Below are 20,781 nucleotides of genomic sequence, written 5' to 3' on the forward strand. Positions count from 1 at the left end.
ACTACATTCTGAGGAATGGAATCCCTGAGTTTATGGGTCTTGTTAGTTATTATTTCCTGCCCATAAGAATCATGTTGATTTATAATGTTATCGGCAATGTATATTCCTTACCAGTTTACTAAAACACCTCATCACCTGAAGATTTCTGAAAGTCTGCGGAGCAGTGCTTAGTGAGTTTGTAGTAAAGGAGTCAGTAGGAGTATGGTGGATGTCGTGAAGAGAGACCAGAGAGGACAGCCTTTTCTTCTCAGTGGCCACTTTGGTTGAGTCACAATTATTCCCTGCAGGGCTGGGTTGAAAAGATTTTAAGGCCCTTTTCAGGTTCAATAAGATAATGTGTCTTGAAGTGATTACTGATGTCTGCCATGAGAGCAGGATTAAGTAGTCCCGATCTATTTGCCTGGGAGGTATCATTCTTTTTTAAAATTATTATTATTATTATTATACTTTAAGTTCTGGGACACATGTGCAGGTATACACGTGCCATGGTGGTTTGCTGCACCCATCAATCCGTCATCTACATTAGGTATTTCTCCTAATGCTATCCCTCCCCTAGCCCCCCGCCCCCTGACAGGCCCCAGTGTGTGATGCTCCCCTCCCTGTGTCCATGTGTTCTCATTGTTCAACTCCCATTTATGAGTGCGAACTTGCAGTGTTTGGTTTTCTGTTCCTATGTTAGTCTGCTGAGAATGATGGTTTCCAGCTTCATCCATGTCCCTGCAAAGGACATGAACTCATCCTTTTTTATGGCTTCATAGTATTCCATGGTGTACATGTGCCACATTTTCTTTATCAAGTCTATCACTGATGGTCAAGTCTTTGCTATTGTGAACAGTGCTGCAATAAACATACGTGTGCATGTGTCTTTATAGTAGAATGATTTATAATTCTTTGTGTATATACCCAGTCATGGGATTGCTGGATCAAATGGTATTTCTGGCTCTAGAAGCTTGAGGAATCGCCACACTGTCTTCCACAATGTTTGAACTTACACTCCCACCAACAGTGTAAAAGCATTCCTATTTCTCCACATCCTCTTCAGCATCTGTTGTTTCCTGACTTTTTAATGATCGCCATTCTAACTGGTGTGAGATGGCATTTCATTGTGGTTTTGATTTGCATTTCTCTAATGACCAGTGATAATGAACTTTTTTTCATATGTTTTTTGGCCACATAAATGTCTTTTTTTGAGAAGTGTCTGTGTGTATCCTTTGCCCACTTTTTGATGGGGTTTTTTTTTCTTGTAAATTTGTTCAAGTTCTTTGTAGATTCTGGATATTAGCCTTTTGTCAGATGGATAGATTGCAAAATTTTTCTCCCATTCTGTAAGTTGCCTGTTCACTCTGATGATAGTTTCTTTTGCTGTGCAGAAGCTCTTTAGTTTAATTAGCTCTCATTTGTCAATTTTGGCTTTTGTTGCCATTGCTTTTGGTGTTTTAGTCATGAAGTCTTTGCCCATGCCTATGTCCTGAATGGTATTGCCTAGGTTTTCTTCTAGGGTTTTTATGGTTTTAGGTCTTAGGTTTGAGTCTTTAATCCATCTTGAGTTAACTTTTGTATAAGGTGTAAGGAAGGGGTCCAGTTTCAGTTTTCTGCATATGGCTAGCCAGTTTTCCCAACACCATTTATTAAATAGGGAATCCTTTCCCCATTGCTTGTTTTTGTCAGGGTTTTCAAAGATCAGATATTTGTAGATGTGTGGCATTATTTCTGAGGCCTTTGTTCTGTTCCATTGGTCTATATATCTGTTTTCATACCAGTGCCATGTTGTTTTGGTTACTGTAGCCTTGTAGTATAGTTTGAAGTCAGGTAGTGTGATGCCTCCAGCTTTGTTCCTTTTGCTTAGGATTATCTTGGCTATATGGGCTCTTTTTTTTGTTCCATATGAAATTTAAAGTAGTTTTTTCTAATTCTGTGAAGAAAGTCATTGGTAGCTTGATGGGGATAGCATTGAATCTATTAATTACTTTGGGCAGTATGGCCATTTTCACGATATTGATTCTTCCTATCCATGAGCATGGAATGTTTTTCCATTTGTATGTGTCCTCTCTAATTTCGTTGAGTGGTGGTTTGTAGTTCTCTTTGAAGGGGTCCTTCACATCCCTTGTAAGTTGTATTTCTAGGTATTTTATTCCCTTTGCAGCAATTGTGAATGGGAGTTCACTCACGATTTGGCTCTCTGTTTGTTTATTATTGGTGTATAAAAATGCTTGTGATTTTTGCACACTGATTTTGTATCCTGAAAATTTGCTGAAGTTGCTTATCAGCTTAAGGAGATTTTGGGCTGAGACAATGGGGTTTTCTAAATATGCAATCATGTCATCTGCAAACAGAGACAATTTGACTTCCTCTTTTCCTATTTGAATACCCTTTATTTCTTTCTCTTGCCTGGTTGCCCTGGCTAGAACTTCCAATACTATGTTGAATAGGAGTGGTGAGAGAGGGCATCCTTGTCTTGTGCCGGTTTTCAAAGGGAATGCTTCCAGCTTTTGCCCATTCAGTGTGATACTGGCTGTGGGTTTGTCATAAATAGCTCTTATTATTTTGAGATACATTCCATCAATACCTAGTTTACTGAGAGTTTTTAGCATGAAGTCTTGTTGAATTTTATTGAAGGCCTTTTCTGCATCTATTGAGATAATCATATCATGTAGTTTTTGTGATTGGTTCTGTTTATGTGATGGATTACGATTATTGATTTGCATATGTTGAACCAGCCTTGCATCCCAGGGATAAAGCCGACTTGATTGTGGTGGATAAACTTTTTGATATGCTGCTGGATTCAGTTTGCCAGTATTTTATTGAGGATTTTTGCGTTGGTGTTCATCAGGGATATGGGCCTGAAATTTTCTTTTTTTGTTGTGTCTCTGCCAGGTTTTGGTATCAGGATGATGCTGGTCTCATAAAATGAGTTAGGGAGGAGTCCCTCTTTTTCTGTTGTTTGGAATAGTTTCAAAAGGAATGTTAGCAGCTCCTCTTTGTACTGGGAGGTATCATTCTTAATCCAGAGGGGTAGGAAGCTTGAAGGATGTTGCAGGAGTCCAGGAATGAATCAAGTATTAGTGCTTGGTTTTCACGGATTGGTGGTGCCTAGCGTTTTGTGTGGCAGCAGCCAAAAGTTTGTGGTTTCTGATTTCATAATTATAGGTTTACATGTGATTAATAAGTGTGACAATTCAAACAGCAAAGGTTGTCATTTCAGAATAAGTGGTTGTTCTCAGAGAGGAATCTCATATGAGAGATCCGTTTCCCAGGAAGTAGATGGAACCAATTGCTGGGCATGAGCACCTCTCTGATATCAACTATACAAATGAATATATAGTGAAACACTATCAGGCCCACAGGTAGGGTTTTACTGTACTTTATTTCAGGTTCTGGAGTCAGAATCGGGTTTATTCTAATGTCTCCCCGGCAGTCAATAATTTGAGCCCCTTTCATTACTGTTAAGGCTGAAGCGGCTATCTTCAGAGCCTGTCAGGCTATGAGTAACTTGAGCTATGCAACGTGAAACCAGAAAGCACTAATAAAGTATTTGTGAGTTCCAGAAATTTGACTTTTTTTTTTTTTTTTGAGAAATTTAGGCCAGTGTGGTGACTCAAGCCTGTAATCCCAGCACTTTGGGAGGCTGAGGTCGGAGGATCATTTGAGCCCAGGAGTTTGCGTTAGCCTGGCCCACATAGCAAGACCTTGTCTCTGCAAAAAAACCCCTAACATTTAAAAATAGCTGGGTGTGGTGGTGCACACCTGTAGTCTCGGCTACTGGAGAGGCTGAAGCCAGAGGATCACTTGAGCTCAGGAGTTTGAGGCTGCAGTGAGCTATGATTGCACCACTGTATTCCAGCCTGGGTGACACAGCAAGACCCTCCCTCTTAAAAAAATAAAGGAAAAATGTACACTTAGCAGGGAAGTTGATTTAACCTAGTAAGAGCCTTAAGAGGTTTTGACTAGGACTCGAAAGAGTTTGGTTCTGACGCTACCAACCAGCTATGTGACCTTGAGGAAGTCACACTGTTTCCTCTTTACCAAAACGAGGGGCTGGACAAGATGGCCTGTGGTATTCTCAGAATCTTATGAAATGGAAAAATATATACATAGATGGGTTTCCATCAGTGTGGCCCTAAAGACAGGCCTCTCTGGTCCAGTCTCTCTTCCAAGGCTCCTTCTTCACCCAGTAGGCTTCATTCTCTTTTCTGAGTCCTACCTCTGTGTCTTCACATGCGACAGCCACTATTCCCCTGGCACTTTCCTTGTGTGTGTGTCACAGCCCTAGCGAGGTTCCTGCGGGGAAGGGCAGTCCCAGCGCGGAGTGACTCCTTAGCCTGGCTCCTGGCTTGTCCTCAGCAAACCGCGGGTAGGGTGTGCCCCTGGTGGCCAGCCGAGGAACAGCAGTCGTCCCTGGAGGTCGGGAACTGCATCCAATTGAGCGTTCCCAAGCCACGGGTCAGAGAGGATTCGATGGTGTTGTTCTTTGCAGAAATGTTTCCCTTTCTGAGACAAACTAAAACTTTGTCTATCCTTTTGTCCTGTTATTTCTTTCCTATCAAGTGTGTAAGAGTGTACATTTGACAATGCATTATAAAAGAGGTGAGAGTTAAAATGTTTTAAAATAAAGAAACAGTGACTTGGTTGTTTGACTGAAAAATCAGTGCTTATATCTAAATTTGAGCAGACTTGCTGCTGTAACTCTTCAGACAAGTTGGCGTTGACGCTTGAGCCCTTTGTAGAGGATGATGAGTAGAGCTGAACATTGAGCATTGTCAAGCGACTTTTTCCTTTTCCACCTTCAAGGGCATTTTGGGGCTGGCCTTGCAGGATTTGTTCGTTGGCTGCTTTGAGACTTGCGTCCATTGTTTTGAGCACATCCCTTGGGAGAGTAAATGATAGATTCCAAAGGGCTGCATTCCAGACCAGTGCCCCCACCGAGAAGATGCACCCCCAGCCCTGTGCCCCAAGGGCACGTGAGGGAACTGAGCAAGCACCTGCAGCCTAAGGAGGAAGGCCCCGGGGCAGACAGAAACCAGGCGAGGTTTCTCGCTGGGTGATAGGGTGAGCCTGGGTATCAAGGAAGGAAAAAAGGAGCAAATCGAGGAGTTGTCTCCTGAGCTCAGAGGGGCCACAGGTGGGGCAGTCCCATCACCACTGTGTGCTGGTCCTCCTGCCGTGTGCCTGGCCCTGCTTAAGAACTCCTGGAGGCCAGGGAGGGTGGAATGGTATCCCCTCGCCAATGGGGTCTAGCCTGCTGTTGGCATGGGAAAGGGAGGGTTTGGGGAATGCCTGTTGGGCGAGTGAAGAATGAGTGAATGAACGAATGAATGGAAGAGCCCTGAGAAAGAGAATTCCAAAACTGTGATGGAGAAAGGTAGAAATGAGCATGGTCGGTGTTGGGGAGAGGTCCCCACCCTGCCTCCTTGGCAGTTTGTAGGAATCAGTTGGCCTCATGAAAGTGTGCTGCCTGCTGCAAGGGGCATTTTCCTAATCTTCAAGGGCAGGGCAGGGCAGGCTGTCACAATTCCTCAGTGTCCAGTTTCTTGGGGGCTACGTGGGCTAAAGTCTGGCAAGGATTGCTCTTCCACAGGGGGTCTTAAGAACAACTGAGATGAAAAGAGTTGTGGTTTGGGGGACTGCGAGGGAACATGAGCCAGAATCCATACTTGAGGTGCAGCTCAGAAATAGCAGCGGCATCGATTGGCATCTCAGGAGCTAATGTTTTGATTCTGCCGTCACCTCTTTGAACTCTGTGCATCGATTTGCACGATGCAGATAAACAGCAGCTTTGGTGCTGTGTTTGTTAGGGCTCAGAGTCAGTGCAGGCTGCTCTCCTTGGGAGGCGAGACCTCCTAGAGAGGGGTTTTCTGATGAGTATTAAAAGCCAGGTCCCCTGTTGCCCCAGGTTTGCTGGAATTGTCCCCCAAACACAGGGCTGAGAAGGAGTAAAAATAATTCAGATTGCCAGCTGGTATTTCAAATCCCACTTCATATTTCAGTGTCTGAAGAAAACCACATTTCTTCGAATTTCAACATTTCATCCTTGATCCTTTGGCTTTCAAATTTATACCTTTAATGTAAGAGAACCGAATCAACTATTTTTTCATTCTCTAGATAAATCACTTGTTCCCGTTTTGTTTATAGTTTTCAGAACGCCTCCATGATCCTTTCAGTAGGAACATGTTGGCAATGGCGATCTGTGTTGATAAAGCCTCCGGTCCTGTGCCCTCTGCCCTTCCTGCCTCTCTCAGAACAGCAGCCATTAGCAATTGAGGGCAGATGCTTTTTTCTACTTTCTTCTACTTTTTGGGCAACTTCCTGACTTTATTTTCTAACTCCTCCATGAAATTTTAATTTCTACCATCATATTTTTAATATATATATTTTTTGAGACAGAATCTCACTCTGTCACCCAGGCTGAGTGCAGTGGCACAATCATAGCTCACCGCACCCTTGAACTCCCGGGCTCAAGCCATCTTCCTGCCTCAGCCTCCCAAGTAGCTGGGACTACAGGCCCATGTCGCCACACCCGGCTAATTTTTACATTTTTTTGTAGAGTCAGGGGTCTTGCTGTGTTGCCCAGGCTGGTCTTGAACTCTTGGCCTCAAGTGTTCATCCTGCCTTGGCCTCCCAAAGTGCTGGGATTACTGGTGTGAGCCACTACACCTAGCCATATTTTAAATTTCTAAGAGGTTGGTTGTATTCTCTGAATGATCTTTTAAAATAACATCCTGCTGTTTTGTGTGTGTGTGTGTGTGTGTGTGGAGGGGAGCATATGTCTGGTATTTCTTAGTGAGTGTTTATATTGAAAAAGTTAAAAATGTAAGTTGAAAGCTCTGTTTGTATTGGGGCTTGTCAACTGCTGCACACATGGCCTTTGGTTAAGGGATCCCAAATATCAGGAACTCTAGAGCTTTTTTTTCTCTTACCTAGAGGGGAGCCTTCACGGCTTCTGTGTGGGCTTATCCAGCTTAGGGCGAACAGCCCCTGGCCCCTCCCTTACCTGTGCCTGATGTCCCCAAGCCCAGCTCCGTCTGATGCAGGCTTCCTGGAGAGTAAAGCTCTGACGCTGGTTATGTGGCCTGTGGCTCCAAGGGTATGTTGTTATGTGGCCTTTCAGCTGATCTGTTTTTGGCCATGCCCTACAATGCTTGATGTTTTCTAAGATTCTGCGGCATGAATTGACTTGCTTCTTTATCGGCTTCTCTCCCTGCCAGCAGTTTGGTTTCAGCTTCTTCATTCTCAGGGACCGCTTGTCCTCCGGGATTTTGTTGATACCACTTGTCTGGTGTTGTCTCTTCTCCTATCTCTTTGACCTTGTGAATTTGTGTCTTTTATTTCTTAAACCACTTTACAAGGGCTTTGGAAGGGAGTGGATATAAATGCGTGCATTGAATTCCCAGTGTGTAATTGGACCCTTCGTCCTAATCAGCTTTAAAGAATTATTTAAGAAAGAACTGAGACAAGACCATTATATAATTAAGCAAAATTTGGAAATTATTACCCAACCATCAGATTCTAAAGAGAAAATGCTAGAAACATAGAAATTAGAATTAATAGGTCTTAAAGGGTGATACCTAGAGAAACAGATTACGTGTCTTTTAAATGCGAGGTTTTGAACAGAACGAATCTGTTTCTGCCCAAACAATGTGGTATGTTCACGTACTTCTTCTCTAGACCCCTCCCAAGATTTCAAAATTTCTGAAAATACATCCATAGTGAACATGTTCATTTTTGGTTAAATATTGTATACATGTCAGACATGTTTCTGAAACTTATTTTTACCATACTTTTCTTTCTGTGAAAGCAATACAATTTTATTATAGAAAATATTGGTAAGAAATAGAAGAAAATATCCCCCCACTCCCTCTCCCAGTCTCATCAACCAGAGATAGCCAGTCCTGTCCTCTGGTTATCTGTGAGGTCAGAGTTGCCACCCTTCATCTTCATGGTTGTATCCTCATTCTTTCCTAGGACACTGGGGTTGGGAAATCAAGCATCGTGTGTCGATTTGTCCAGGATCACTTTGACCACAACATCAGCCCTACTATTGGGTAAGTTCCTATATGTCATTCTCCTTCACGTTGCTTCCTTTCACCGCATCAGAATGGCCACTCTGTCTGTGCCTGAGCCTTCAGGCAGGGCCACAGTTTTCATCCCAGCCAGTGAGAATCAATCCCAGCTGTAGACTGACAGAAATTCAGGGACTTCTGAGTATGTGTCCAGGCTTACTGTCCCTGTCAGTCATTTTTTTTTTCCTAGTCAACCTTCCTCATGCTACCTCCTAAGGTCATTTCCTTGATCTCCGAGAGCATTATTGTGCAAATCTTGGCGTTATTTCCAGATGGAAGACGATACGCAGAGCAAACCCCTGATAGTTCTGCTTTAAGTTGCCTGCTAGTAAACCCTGAAAATGCCATCCACCCATACCTCAGCACTGTCTGCAAAGTCTGTGGAGCAGATGGACTTTCCTTTTCTGGAATTATCCTTTTTTTTTTTCTTGAGACTGAGTGTTGCTCTGTCACGTTGCCCAGGCTGGAGTGCAATGGGGTGATCCTGGCTCACTGCAGCCTCCACTTCCAGGGTGGATTGTCCTGCCTCAGCCTCCTGAGTAGCTGGGATTACAGGTGCATGCCACTATGCCTGGCTATTTTTTTATATTTTTAGTAGAGATGGGGTTTCACCATGTTGGTCAGACTGGTCTTGAACTCCTGACTGAAAGCAATCCACCTGCCTCAGCTTCCCAAAGTGTTGAGATTACAGGCATGGGTCACTGCGCCCGGCCCCTTTTCTGGAATTACGTAATGCCAGCGTTTCCACTCTCGTATAGGGAGGGGTGGAAGTGCATTGTTAAATTCTCCTGAGCTTGGGATGCAAAATTGTTTACCTGTTCATCCCCTTTCCAGTGGGCTCCTTGGCCGCATGTGCTTTGGCTCTGCTGTTCAGGAAGTGCCTGCTTTTTCACTCTTAGAACTTGGCCTCTGCTTATTTTTCACCCTGAAGATATCAAGTCTTTGTAGGCAATGTATGTCTTTGTCTGTATGATTTGGGAAACCTGTAGGATTGTTGAGAATGGGAGATTGTATCAGAAATGGAGAAAAATCATGGCAGGGAATAAATAGATGCTCAAGAGTACTTGGCTGATAGGCCAGTGGTTGGAACTGTGTAGCTGAGAAAACCCACATTTTGTAGCTTAAAAATGACTTAAAGAAACATACTCATGAAAATATCAAGAATTAGGAAAGGTCTGAGATTTTACCCTAATTGCAGCCTGCAACTTGTTAACAAGTTAGCAATTGTGACTTGTTAGCCTGACTCAGTTTCAGGGGTGCTGGCAGAAGACAGAAGACCCCCGAGTCAGAGACAGAGGCAACAGCAATGGCCAGAGTATTCGCAAAGCAGGGTGACATTAGAGTCACACACCTCACGTGCAGGGGGCTGTGTTATGGGAGAGGAAGCCCAAGCTGAGGGAATGCAAGTCTTCTACATGGGGCAGTGAGCACGTCTGTCCTCAGCTGCAGAGAGAGACTCTCCCCTCCAAGGATGCTTGCTGTGCAGGTTGAGCATCCCTAATCCAAAAACCTGAAATCCAGAATGCTCCCAAATCTGAAACTTCTGAGTGCCAACATGACGCTCAAAGGTAATACTCAAAACGCTCATTGGGATATTTCAGATTTTGGAATTTCAGCTTTGGGATGCTCAACTGGGTAAGTATAATGCAATTATTGCAAAATTAAAAAATATATATATCCAGCCGGGAGCGGTGGTTCATGCCTGTAATTCTAGCTCTTTGGGAGGCCTAGGTGGGCAGACCACATGAGGTCAGGAGTTCAAGACCAGCCTGGCCAACATGGTGAATCCCCGTCTCTACTAAAAATACAAAAATTAACCAGATGTGGTGGCACGCGCCTATAGTCCCAGCTACTTGGGAGGCTGAGGCAAGAGAAGGTGGTGGTTGCAGTGAGCTGAGATTGTATCACTGCACTCCAGCCTGGGCAACAGAGTGAGACTTCATCTCAAATAAATAAATAAATACATACATACATAAATAAATAAATAAATCCAAAATTCGAAATACTTCTGGTACCAAACATTTTGGATAAGGGATACTCAACATGTACAAGCATCCTTGAAAATACAATCGGGAAAAAAGTGTTTACTTACAAGATGTGCACGTTGTGAGAGACTATAAAGAATTGTCGGCCGGGCGTGGTGGCTCACACTTGTAATCCCAGCACTTTGGGAGGCCGAGGCGGGCGGATCACGAGGTCAGGAGATCGAGACCACGGTGAAACCCCGTCTCTACTAAAAATACAAAAAAATTAGCTGGGTGTGGTGGCGGGCGCCTGTAGTCCCAGCTACTCGGAGAGGCTGAGGCAGGAGAATGGCGTGAACCCGGGAGGCGGAGCTTGCAGTGAGCCGAGATTGTGCCACTGCACTCCAGCCTGGGCCACAGAGCAAGACTCCGTCTCAAAAAAAAAAAAAAAAAAAAAAGAATTGTCTCCCAACACAGGTGCTTGTATTATAGGTATACTTTTTATGGAAGAAATTGGTTTCACTCTGCTCTGGAATGTACTTTTTTTTCTCTCTCTCTGTCTCTTATTTTTCACTTCGTGTGCGTGTGCGTGTGTTTTTTATAATAAAAAGCAGAACTGATAAGAGTGATTCACTGTGAAGTATGGTTCCAGAAGATGGAGGAGAGATTTGTGCCTTCTACTTTCTAAACTTTTGTTTAAAAATTTTGTTTAAATAAATTCCTTTTGTAATGACCTTTTTTTTTTTTGAGACAGTGTCTCGCTCTGTCACCCATGCTAGAGTGCAGTGGCGTGATCTCGGCTCACTGCAACCTCCGTCTCCCGGGTTCAAGCAATTCTCCTGCCTCAGCCTACTGAGTAGCTGGGACTACAGGTGCCCGCCACCACGCCCAGCTAATTTTTATACTTTTAATAGAGACGGAGTTTCACCATGTTGGCCAGGATGGTCTCAATCTCTTGACCTTGTGATTCGCCTGCTTCGGCTTCCCAAAGTGTTGGTATTACAGGCATGAGCCACCGCGCCCAGCCCGTAATGACCTTTTTTAAAGTAAAAAGACAGTGCATACTCATACCACAAATTATGGGCAGTACACAAAAATGACAAGCGTAAGTGTTAAGCATAGGTATAGGCATCATAAATAGGGTAGTTACGTAATTTTGGTCACAATCTCTTGGTCATAGAAAGTTGCTGTGCCAGCCCAGATTAAAGGAGGAGGAGACACAGGCCGCCCTGTGGTGGGAGGAGCCATGTGTGCGTGGAGGGAGGGTCGGGGATGCATTGCTGGTACCATTTTGGAGACAAACACAGTTGACAGTGTTTTGTCTGGTAAATGCATTTCGGTGGTTTGGAGTTTTAAAAAACTTATGTATTACAATTGACCCTTGAACAACTCGGGGATTAAGGGTGCTGACCCCTGAATGGTTGAAAAACCACCTATAACTTTTTTTTTTTTGAGACGGTACCTGGCTCAAAAGTCTTGCTCTGTCACCCAGGCTGGAGTGCAGTGGCAAGGTCTCAGCTTACTGCAACCTCCGCCTCCCGAGTTCAAGTGATTCTCCTGCCTCAGCCTCCCGAGTAGCTGGGATTACAGGTGCACGCCACCATGCCAAGCTAATTTTTGTATTTTTAGTAGGGACAGGGTTTCACCATGTTGGCCAGGCTGGTCTTGAACTCCTGACCTCAGGTGATCCACCCGCCTTGGCCTCCCAAAGTGCTGGGATTACAGACACGAGCCACTGTGCCTGGCCCCACGTATAACTTTTGACTCCCTCAGAACTTACCTGCTAATACCTGACCATTGACCTGAAGCCTTATGGAGAACATAGTCAATTCACAGATATTTTGTAAGTGATGTGTATTATATACTGTATTCTTACAATAAAGGAAGCTAGATAAAAGAAAACACTACTAAGAAAATCATAAGCAAGAGAAAATATATTTACTATTCATTAAGTGGAAATGGACCATCATAAAGGTCTTCATCCTCATTGTCTTCACATTGAGTAGGCTGAGGAGGAGCAGGAAGAGGAGGAGTTGGTCTTGCTGTCTTGAGGGTGGGAGAGGCAGAAGAGATCGAATTAGAAGTGGGCCCATGCCATTCAAACCCATGTTCAAGGGTCAACGGTCTGTGGAAACTCTCTGCACTTTCTGCTCAGTTTTTCCTGTAAACTAAAAGTGCTCTAAAAAACTGTTATTAGTTTAAAAATTATGTCTTAGTTTTTAAAATTATGAAAAAATTTATACTATGCAGAAATATATAAAATAAAAAGTGAAGTCAGAGGATTTTGCTAGCTCTTCAATCCCATATTCTTCAATTTACATAACCAATATTTAGAGTCCAAAGTGCATGTTTAACATATTTCTTATAAGTACTTTCTGTGGACATGCAGGTATACAAGCTAAAAATGAAAACGTATCACACTTTACCTAACAAGCCACAACATGCATTCCCAGTCCACTTAGGTCCTCCTTATTCTTTTTCACTGCTGGTTGCCAGCCTCTGGGAAACTGAGTCAGGCTGCCAAGTGATGACTGTTAACTTGTTATTAAGTTACAGGCTGCAATTAGGGTATAATACAAGTATGCCCTGTGCAATATTTGGGACATGTGTATACTAAAAATTTATTAGTTCTTTGTCTGAAATTCAAATTGACCTGGCATCCTGTATTTGTATTTGCGAATATCGCAACCCTTACCTCACCCCTCCTTTGGGCTTAAGCCAGGCTGGTTGGGTTTCCGAGTCTTGCAACCAAAGGGACCTCAATAGAAGCAGGCAGTTGTGCAATAGGGGCTTAGACAGGTGACTCAACTTTAATTGTGACACAGACAAGACTAAAGTCTAATTGTTTTTATTATAAAAGTTCATCATGTTCGACTGGGCGTGGTGCCTTCTGCCTATAATCCCAGCACTGTGGGAGGCTGAGGCAGGTGGGTCATTTGAGCCCGGAGTTTGAGACCAGCCCGGGCAACAGGGTGAAACTCGGTCTCTACAAAAAAATACAAAAATTAACTGGGTGTAGTGGCATGTGCCTGGAGTCGTAGCTACTTGGGAGGCTGAGGTAGGAGGATCACCTGAGACCTGGAGGTCGAGGCTGCAGTGAGCCATGATTGTGCCACTCTACTCTAGTCAGGGCAACAGAATGAAATACTGTTCCAAAGGAAAAAAAAAAAGTTCATGTTCACTCTAAAAAAACCCAAAGAACACAGAATTCATGAAACTAGGAATCTTAATGTACATACAGTTTTTTTAAATCTGTTTTCTACTTAATATATTTTGAACATTTTTTACAGTGTCACATAATCTTCAAAAACATGTTGAAAGTATTTTTTCTGATTATAAAAGTATTATATACTCATCATAAACAACTGAAAATGAAAAAAAAATCATGAGGAAAAATATTTTAAAAACCCATAGTCTACCTCTTAGAGGTAATTACTGTAAACATTTTGTTATTTTCTTCTAGCCCTTTTCCTGTATAAGTGTGTGTATGCGTTATTTATTCAACATCATTTTGTGAATTTCATGCCATTAAATAGTCTTTAAAAACAATTTTTAATGGTTGTATTTTTCACTTCAGGTATTTGGGTGGTTTAAACACTTTTGTACTTTTATAAATAATGTTATGAGGCTAGACACTGTGGCTCATGCCTGTAATCCCAGCACTTTGGGAGGCCAAGGCAAATGGATCACCTGAAGTCAGGAGTTCAAGACCAGCCTGGCCAACATGGTGAAACCCCATCTCTACTAAAAATGCAAAATTAGCCAGGCACGGTGGTGCACGCCTATAATCCCAGCTACCTTGGGAGGCTGAGGCAGGAGAATCGCTTGAACCTGGGAGGAAAAGGTTGCAGTGAGACGAGATTGTGCCACTGCACTCCAGCCTGGGTGACAGAGTGAGACTCTTGTCTCAAAAAACAAAACAAAACATAAATAAATAATGTTGTGATGTACCTCGTTGGGCATAGATACCCATGTATACTTGCTGATTATTTCTTTAGGTTAAACTCTTAGCAATGGAATAATTTAGTCCAAGAATAAAAATATATTTAAGGCTCTCGATGGATATTGCTAAATTGTTTTTCAGAAAGGTTATCTCTGTACCAGCTTTAGATACTTTTTTTTTTTACAATTTTTAACTTATAAAATTGTAAAAGTTTGTATGATTTTGAATTCTATTCTTTTCCTCTAACTTCAAATGTTCTCATTTTCTCATAGCTTAATGTTTCTTTGTTAACACAATTTTACATGACGGCAGCAGGGTGTTGTGTGCTGTTTTTTCTATTTTCTTTTCTTTTTTTTTTTTTTGAGACAGAGTCTTCTCTGTCGCCCATGCTGGAGCACAGTGACGCAATCTTGGCTCACTGTAACCTTTACCTCCCAGGTTCAAGCAATTCTCATGCCTCAGCCTCCCAAGTAGCTGGGACTACAGGCGCTCGCCACCGCGCCTGGCTAATGTATTTTTAGTAGAGACAGGGTTTCACCATGTTGGCCAGGCTGGTCTCGAGCTCCCGACCTCAGGTGATCTGCCCACCTTGGCCTCCCAAAGGAGTTTACAGGCGTGAGCCACTGCTCCCAGCCCTGTTCACTTTCTACCTCGTCCCTTGCTTTTCCTCTGGAGTCAATGTTAGGCTCAGCTCCTCCACCCTTATGTATTGTCTTCTTGATATAATTTAACTTCTTGATTTAAAAATTGATGAAAATATTCCCTCTGGAATTTTGAGAAAATGTTTTCAAACACCAGTTGCAGAAAAATAAAGCTAGTAGGAACACTTTCTAAGTGACATATTCAGTTTTCCTGGAAGGTGGCATAAATGGAACACTTTTAAAACGTTTGAGTGCTTTTCCAAAAGCTGGTAGATTCGGTGGGCTGAGAAACTGGCTTATATTAATAGATTTGTTTTGTTCAGCCTTCACAGTGCTGTAAAGACTTTAAGCCAATAGAGAGAATCAGGAGACTTGCACGTAATAAACTTGCATTCCTGGTTGCTTTTGAAAAATCAGTGGATTTGGAGCCCTGGTGCCCATTCCCATGTGGTGGGAGCCAGCCAGTGCCGCTCCGCATGGGTGGCCAGGCCTCCCGGCTTCACGCCATTCCCACTAGGTATTGTTACTATTATGTTCATCAGTATTAACCTTCACACCTAGCCTGCTTCACTCATTTATATGTCCTGCCTTGTCCGTAGACATTTCACTTCCTGGCCCTGGCACTGCCTTCTTGGCGGTAACCCTGCTGGCCGCCCCCAGGCCCAGGGCGGTTAGGGGACTTGCCTAGGTGCACACAGCCCATGAGCAGCCCACTCATGGCTCACACCAGTGAGTCCACTCTCAAAGCCCACCCTTGTTCTTCCCACTGGAATCACACAACCATTGGTAAAATGCCATGGGCTGTAAAATGCCATTGCTTCAGCATTAAAAGAGTTAATTCTTATGGCCTCTCTGACTCACACTGAAAAACCTTGGCTCTGCTATTCAAGCAGATTGCATTAACATCTTGAGTGTGTGTGTATGTGTGTGTCTCCCTTTTTATGTCAACTTTTGTAAGGAAATTGTGTAACTTCTCTGCCAGATTTTGGTTTCCACAGATAATGAAGTCACTTTAGCAGGGCCAGTGCGCCTCCTTCACCACTTCGGAGGGTAATCTACACAGAAGAAAAGATGCCTGAGTTTCTTATTTGTTTATTTGTTTGAGACAGGGTCTTGCTCTGTCACCCAGGCTGGAGTGCAGTGGCGCAATCATGGCTCACTGCAGCCTCCACCTCCCAGGCTCAAGCGATCCTCCCACCTTAGCCTCCTGAGTAGCTGGGACCACAGGTGTGAGCCACCACACCTGGCTGTTTTTAAATTTTTGTTTTTAATTAAATTTTTTTATTTTTGTGGAGATGAGGTCTCACTGTGTTGTTGCCTAGGCTGGGTGAGGTTCTTAAGATCAAAAGCTAGCAAAGACTTAAAAACCAACAACAAATTAAGTCAACCAAAAAACGCAATGATTGTCGTGGTCCTCATTTCAAATACTGAGAGTCTTTCTCCTAGTGGTGCCAGATCAGGAGCACAGAGGGATATGTGTGTGTGAGGTGTGCCTTCCTACTATTATTAAAGTTGCTCCTCACAGCTCACTGTGAACCAAGGGGAATTTCACAGCTATCCATTTCCCTATTTGTCCCTACAAACACCTTCTGTTTAATGCAGAGTAGGTACTGGCCCCATTTCACAGAACAGGAAACCGAGGGGCTTTACGGGCTGTGTAATTGAGTCTGGCAGCGAGGGCCTCTGCTTCCTCTTCCTGGTTAGGCCACTACACTCTTCTTTCACCAGGAACCAGGCAGTCTTCTGGCACTTGGGTTTCCCCCCCGTTACCTGCACTGTGGAGGGGTTGGACTGGATATTTTATATTTTTTCCAAGATTTTAAAGGCATGAACTTTGTTTTCTAACCCTAAGGAGAACTTTTTAAGGGTAGTAGGGTTGCTGTATTATTTCTCCCAGCACCTAGAATATACTGAAGAATAAATGAAAATCTGACTAACATCAAAAGTGAAAACAAAAACAAAATACACAAAAACAAAATTTTGATAGAGTTGTCTAATAAAATTTTCAAATGAGTTTATGGAAAAAAAATCTGTTAACAAAGTTAAAGGCAAATGTTAAACTGGAAAAATATTATTTTAAAATATACTACTACAAAAGTTTAGAGGAAAATACTCGAAAAATGAATAAGTAAAGGATGAATACCTCAGTTGAAAAGTGGGCCAAGGTCATGAACTCGAGAAAAATTCCTTTACAAAGAAAAATGCAAGTGAACGATAAATGTTAAAATGATGTTTAAGCTTGTGATAAGCATAATGAATATAAGAATAAGATATTTTCTACCTAATACATGAAAGAGATTTGAAAGATTGATAATGGTTGAGGAAAAGCCATCTCATACACCACTATGAACATGTAGGTTGGTACAAACTAAGTTTGGCACATGTAGCAAAAGTGGAGTGTATCTATTTTTGTTTTATTTGTTTATTTGTATATTTTTATATATTTATATATTTTTAGAGACAGAGCGTTGCTGTGTCACTCAGGCTGGAGTGCAGTGGCACAATCATGGCTCACTGTATCCTTGACCTCCTGGGCTCAAGGGATCCTCCTGCATCAGCTTCCTGAGTAGCTGGGACTACGGGCACAAGCCACTGTGCCTGGCTGATTTTTTTTCTTTTGTAGAGCCAGGGGTCTTGCTATGTTGCCCAGGCTGGTCTTGAACTCCTGGTCTCAAGTGATCCTGCCACCTTGGCCTCCCAAAGTGCTGAGATTACAGGTGTCAGCCACCATGCTCGGCTCTACTTTTTAAAAATTAAGTCTAAGGATATAGTTGTACAGGGATACAAAGATGTAAGTATAAGGATATTCACTGAATCATTGTCATAATAGTGAACAATAGATAACCAAAATGTCCGTTGTTAGGGTATTGAATAATTCCATAACATGATGCATGATCTTCAGTCATTTTAGATGATATTGATGTATATTCATAGAAATGGAAAGATTTTAGGTGATTTTTTTTTTTTTTTTTTTTTTTTTTTTTTGAGACAGAGTCTTGCTCTGTCACCCAGGCTGGAGTGTAGTGGTGTGATCTCAGTTCACTGCAACCTCTGACTCCTAGGCTCAAGTGATTCTCCTGCCTTAGCCCCTGACGTAGCTGGGATTACAGGCGTGCGCCACCACACCTGGGTAATTTTTGTATTTTTAACAGAGACGTGGTTTTGCCATGTTGGCCAGGCTGGTTTCGAACTCCTGACCTCAAGTGATCAGCCTCCCTCAACCTCCCAAAGTGCTGGGATTACAGGTGTGAGCCACTGTGCCCAGCCGATTTTAGATGATATTGATCATATTCATAGAAAAGGAAAGATTTCCAGGATATATAAAGTTGAGGAAGAGCAAAATTTAGATAGAGTATGATCAATTTTCAGGGCAAAAGTTATGTTAAAAGAGAGCGTCTTGCAAACTCGGAAGCAGATCACATGGGGTGGTCACACTGCAGTGTGATTGACATAAAGACCGATGTTATTTGGGAAGAAGCCTGGAAGAGGAGGAAGAGGAAAGAAAAAGTCAGGAACAGCTCTTACTCAAGGATGCTGGACTTTCAGGGATGTGGCTGTAAAATTCTCTGAGGATGAGTGGGAATGCTTGGACCCTGCACAGCATCCTCTATACAGGGACCTGATGTTGGAGAGCTACAGGAACCTGGTCTCCATGGCAGGAAATTCTCTTCCTGACTCGAATATTATCTTCGTGGTGGAGCAAGGGAAAGACCACTGGACAGTGGAGAGTCAAGTGAAAATAGCAAGAAAGCCAAAAGAGTGGGAACGTATCAAAGGTGTGATCAGAGTGGTGCTGCAGCTCAAACAGAAACACATGCAAAGATCTTATCATGGTGGACAGCTTTCATCTGGTAGGATGTCATGGTATATATGTCATATTTGCATATATATAGGTTTTCATCTATGGTTCCTGGCTTCTAACTCCCAAACCCTTGTTATAATCTTGGGGCACTTTAGGCCTCAGGGAACAGAATCACTGTCTGAACTTCTCCTGTCCTCCTTTTACCTGCCCAAGGCAGGACTCTAATCTGATCGTGGGTCCTTCCAGAGAGAGTCCTGCCCCATCTTCTAGAGGAAGGATGCTACTCAGAGAGACCAAGAAGAACCTGAACACACAGGCCTTGCTGGGTTTTGATCATGCACTTTTTGTCCAATCACATTTTTACAAGATTATTAAGAACGCCTGTGTAGGTCGGGCACAGTGGCTCACGCCTGTAATCCCAACACTTTGGGAGGCCAAGGTGTGTGGATCACTTGAAGTCAGGGGTTCGAGGCCAGCCTGACCAACATGATGAAACCCCTTCTCTACTAAAATTACAAAAATTAGCCGGGTGTGGTGGTGCATCCCTGTAATCTCAGCTACTCAGGAGGCTGAGGCAGGAGAATCGCTTGAACCCAGTTGCAGTGAGCCGAGATCATGTGACTGCACTCTAGCCTGGGTGACAGAGTCAGACTCTGAGAAAGAAAGAAAGAGAGAAAGAGAGAAAAGAAAGAAAAGGGAATGCGTATGTAATGAAGCCTCTGTCAAAAAAAGAAAAGAAAAGAAAGAAAGAGAAAGGAAAGAAAGAAAGAAAGAGAAAGGAAAGAAAGAGAAAGAGAAAGGAAAGAAAGAAAGAAAAAGACAGAAAGAGAGAAAAGAGAATGCGTATGTAATGAAGCCTCTGTCAAAAAAAGAAAAGAAAAGAAAGAAAGAAAGAAAGAAAGAAAGAAAGAAAAGAAAAGAAAGAAAAGAAAATGCCTATGTAATGAAGCCTCCATAAAAACTTAAAAGTGCTCAGGGCGCTTCTGGAGAGCTGAGGTTGCTGGAGAGTGGCGCCCAGGGAGGGCATGGCAGCTCTGTGCCCCTTTCTGCTTACCTTGCCCTAAGCGTCTCTTCATCTGTATCCTTTGCAATATCCTTTATGAGAAACTGGTCACTATAAGTAAGTGTTTCCTTGGGTTCTGTGAGCCGCTGTAGCAAATTAATCGAACCCAATGAGGGGTCGGTGGGAACCCCAACCTGAAGCCTGTCGATCAGAAGTTCTAGAGGCCTGGACTTGGGACTGGTGTCTGTGGAGGAGCAGTCTTGGGTACTGAGCCCTCAACCTGTGGGATCTGACAGCATCTTCAGGGAGAGAGTGTCACAATTGAATTGGTGGACACCTAGCTGGTATCTGCTGCTGGTGGTGGGAGAACCCCCCACAGATTTGGTCATAGAAGTCCTCTTGTGTGCTGATGGTTGTGGTGTGAGAGCAGAGGAAAAACATGGTTCTAGAGAGTTATCCCCTACACATCTGGCTTCTGGGAACTCTGCTTCCTTCTCTCGGAGGGATATCTTTCCTATATGTGCAATCAAGGAATTATCCCCCAAAGGGAAAAGTAATACAGGAGAAATATTCCACACAGCGTCACTGGAAAGACATGAAGCCATGACATTGAAGACTTGCTTCAGGGAAATCCAGAAAAATAGACACTACTCTGAGTGTCAGTGGAGAAGTGATGAAAGCAGTTACAAGAGTGCCTCAAAAAAATCTCACTGTTAAAAGAGACCAACCTGATACAAGGGATGCAGGCAACAAGCCTATTAAAAATCAGCTTGGATTAAACTTTCAGTCATATCTGCCTGAACTGCAGCTATTTCAAGCTAAAGGGAAAATTTATGAATGTCATCAATTTGAAAAGTCTATCAGCAATGGTTCCTCAGTTTCACCACCCCAAATAATTCCTTCTAAGCTCAAATCCATATTTCTAACAAGTATGGGACTTACTTAATCTATTCTTCCTTACACAAGAACAGAAAGCACACATTAGGGAAAAACCTTACAAATGAAATGAGTGTGGCAAAACCTTTAATCATGACTCGCTCTATGCTGTATATTAGATAATCCTTCCCAGAGAGAAATGACATAAATGTGATTTATGTAGCAGGGTTATTAGTAAAAAATAAAACCTTGCACATCATTGGAGAGAGTTTATACTGGAGAGAAACTCTACAAATGTAATGAATGTGACAAGGTTTTCGGTTGCAATTCACACCTTGCAAGACGTTGGAGAATTCACACTGGAGAAGAACCTTACAAGTGTAATGAGTGTGGCAAAGCCTTCAGTGTGCAGTCAGCACTTACCATCAGGTGGTCCATACTGGAGAGAAGCCTTTCAAATGAAATGAGTGTGGCAAGGTCTTCATGCACAATTCA

General features: G+C 42.9%; 1 protein-coding gene across 1 annotated transcript in view; it reads left to right on the forward strand.

Annotated features, from left to right (window-relative positions):
- RAB31 (RAB31, member RAS oncogene family) overlaps window positions 1–20,781 on the forward strand; it is a 153,991-nt gene that overhangs the window by 56,949 nt on the left and 76,261 nt on the right. Inside the window, exon 2 of the mRNA XM_030810764.1 lies at window positions 7,960–8,039. Within this exon, the coding sequence (XP_030666624.1) occupies window positions 7,960–8,039 (80 nt within the window). The remainder of the gene's footprint in view (window positions 1–7,959; window positions 8,040–20,781) is intronic.

The sequence above is a fragment of the Nomascus leucogenys genome, chromosome 4 (assembly GCF_006542625.1).
Source record: "Nomascus leucogenys isolate Asia chromosome 4, Asia_NLE_v1, whole genome shotgun sequence".
In the NCBI taxonomy this organism is placed as follows: domain Eukaryota; kingdom Metazoa; phylum Chordata; class Mammalia; order Primates; family Hylobatidae; genus Nomascus; species Nomascus leucogenys.